Genomic DNA, 1855 nt, shown 5'->3' on the forward strand with positions numbered 1-1855 from the left:
ACACACAAATACACACACAAACACACACACACACACTCACACACACACACAAATGCACACACAGACACACACACACACACATACACACAAATACACACACAAACACACACACACACACTCACACACACACACAAATGCACACACAGACACACACACACACACATACACACAAATACACACACAAACACACACACACACACACACACTCTCTCTCTCTTACACAACTGTTTCCATTCCAAGCGTGCCGTTTCCATCCACGTGTTCCCCATCAGCCCCAAATTTCCTATCTTTAGCACAACTGTAAGGGTCAGTGAATGCATCTCAGGCCTTGACCTCCTTCATAGTGCAATTCAAAGTAAAAACACATTATAATGGCTTTATATTACATAACACACACAGTTACAGAAGTTGGATTCAGGAAGTTATCATCTAAATCAGATTCCAAAATAATTGCTCCCATGATCTGTGGCAAACGAACAATCTGCCATAAACACCATTAACATAGCTGTACATATTCATAGAAGTTCTGCATAGAATAACTATATTATATATTATAAATATGTCATATGAATATTATCAGACTTATGATAATCAGTTCTCCTCCACTCCACTAGGGGGAGCCGGGTGCTAAAGGAGACGATGGACAGGCTGGGGCTCCTGGTCTGCCTGGGCGACAAGTAAATAAACGAAACAAAATAAGCTGTAAAACTTGATCTTAATTAATGTAGTCAATCTATATTTCCATCAATTTATGGATACTTTTTTAGTTTTTAATTTGCTGTTTTTTTACTTTTTTCAAGGGGGAAGGGGGAGAGAAAGGTGATATGGGTCAGAAGGTTTGTATTCTCATCACATTTGTGGCGTTTCTCTCTCAGAGCCGTCAGCTTCGATGCTAATAATTGATGTGTTTTGTGTTTCAGGGAGAGAGAGGTCTAGATGGAATCGGTTTACCTGGACCTCCGGGACCTCCTGGACCAGTCATTAATCTACATGAGGTGAGTCCATTAATGTCTCACATTTTTTAAGGATATGGATGCTAATTCCAATGCATTTGTTTTGAACTGTTTCTCCACCCTCAGTTGATGCTGAATGACACTGAAGGACTCTTTAACCTCTCAGGGATTTTTGAACCACAAGGGCCATTGGTAAGAAGCCTTTCTTTGCCCTGCTTGTTGTTTGTTCATGGCCTGATCAGTATGGCTTAAGTAAACTTCATCGACACCAAACCAAAAACATCTTCTTGTTTAATCATATTCACCTGCTAACCCTGAAGTGTAAATAAAATTCACAAACAAGAACACAAAACAGCGAATCAGAATTGAAAACAATGAATCTGAAAACACAACAGATGAGACAAGACAACTGCAAATCAGAAAAGACAAATCAAAAAAGCACAACAGCGAATCAGAAAACACTACAACGAATCAGAAAACACGACAGCGAATCAGAAAACATTACAACGAATCAGAAAACACGACAATGAATCAGAAAACACGACAACGAATCAGAAAACACGACAGCGAATCAGAAAACACTACAATGAATCAGAAAACACGACAGCGAATCAGAAAACATGACAGCGAATCAGAAAACACTACAACGAATCAGAAAACACGACAGCGAATCAGAAAACACAACAACGAATCAGAAAACACGACAGCGAATCAGAAAACACAACAACGAATCAGAAAACACGACAGCGAATCAGAAAACACAACAACGAATCAGAAAACACGACAGCGAATCAGAAAACACAACAACGAATCAGAAAACACGACAGCGAATCAGAAAACATTACAACGAATCAGAAAACACGACAATGAATCAGAAAACACGACAACGAATCAGAAAACAC

General features: G+C 39.2%; 1 protein-coding gene across 1 annotated transcript in view; it reads left to right on the plus strand.

The window, feature by feature from the left end:
* The window catches only part of LOC107693468 (collagen alpha-1(XVIII) chain-like), a 75688-nt gene that overhangs the window by 54479 nt on the left and 19354 nt on the right, over nucleotides 1-1855 (plus strand). The window contains exons 20-23 of the mRNA XM_016492874.1: nucleotides 615-677; nucleotides 801-836; nucleotides 921-995; nucleotides 1080-1145. Of these exons, the coding sequence (XP_016348360.1) occupies nucleotides 615-677; nucleotides 801-836; nucleotides 921-995; nucleotides 1080-1145 (240 nt within the window). The remainder of the gene's footprint in view (nucleotides 1-614; nucleotides 678-800; nucleotides 837-920; nucleotides 996-1079; nucleotides 1146-1855) is intronic.

Source organism: Sinocyclocheilus anshuiensis, unplaced genomic scaffold, assembly GCF_001515605.1.
Source record: "Sinocyclocheilus anshuiensis isolate Anshui unplaced genomic scaffold, SAMN03320099.WGS_v1.1 scaffold987, whole genome shotgun sequence".
Classification (NCBI taxonomy): domain Eukaryota; kingdom Metazoa; phylum Chordata; class Actinopteri; order Cypriniformes; family Cyprinidae; genus Sinocyclocheilus; species Sinocyclocheilus anshuiensis.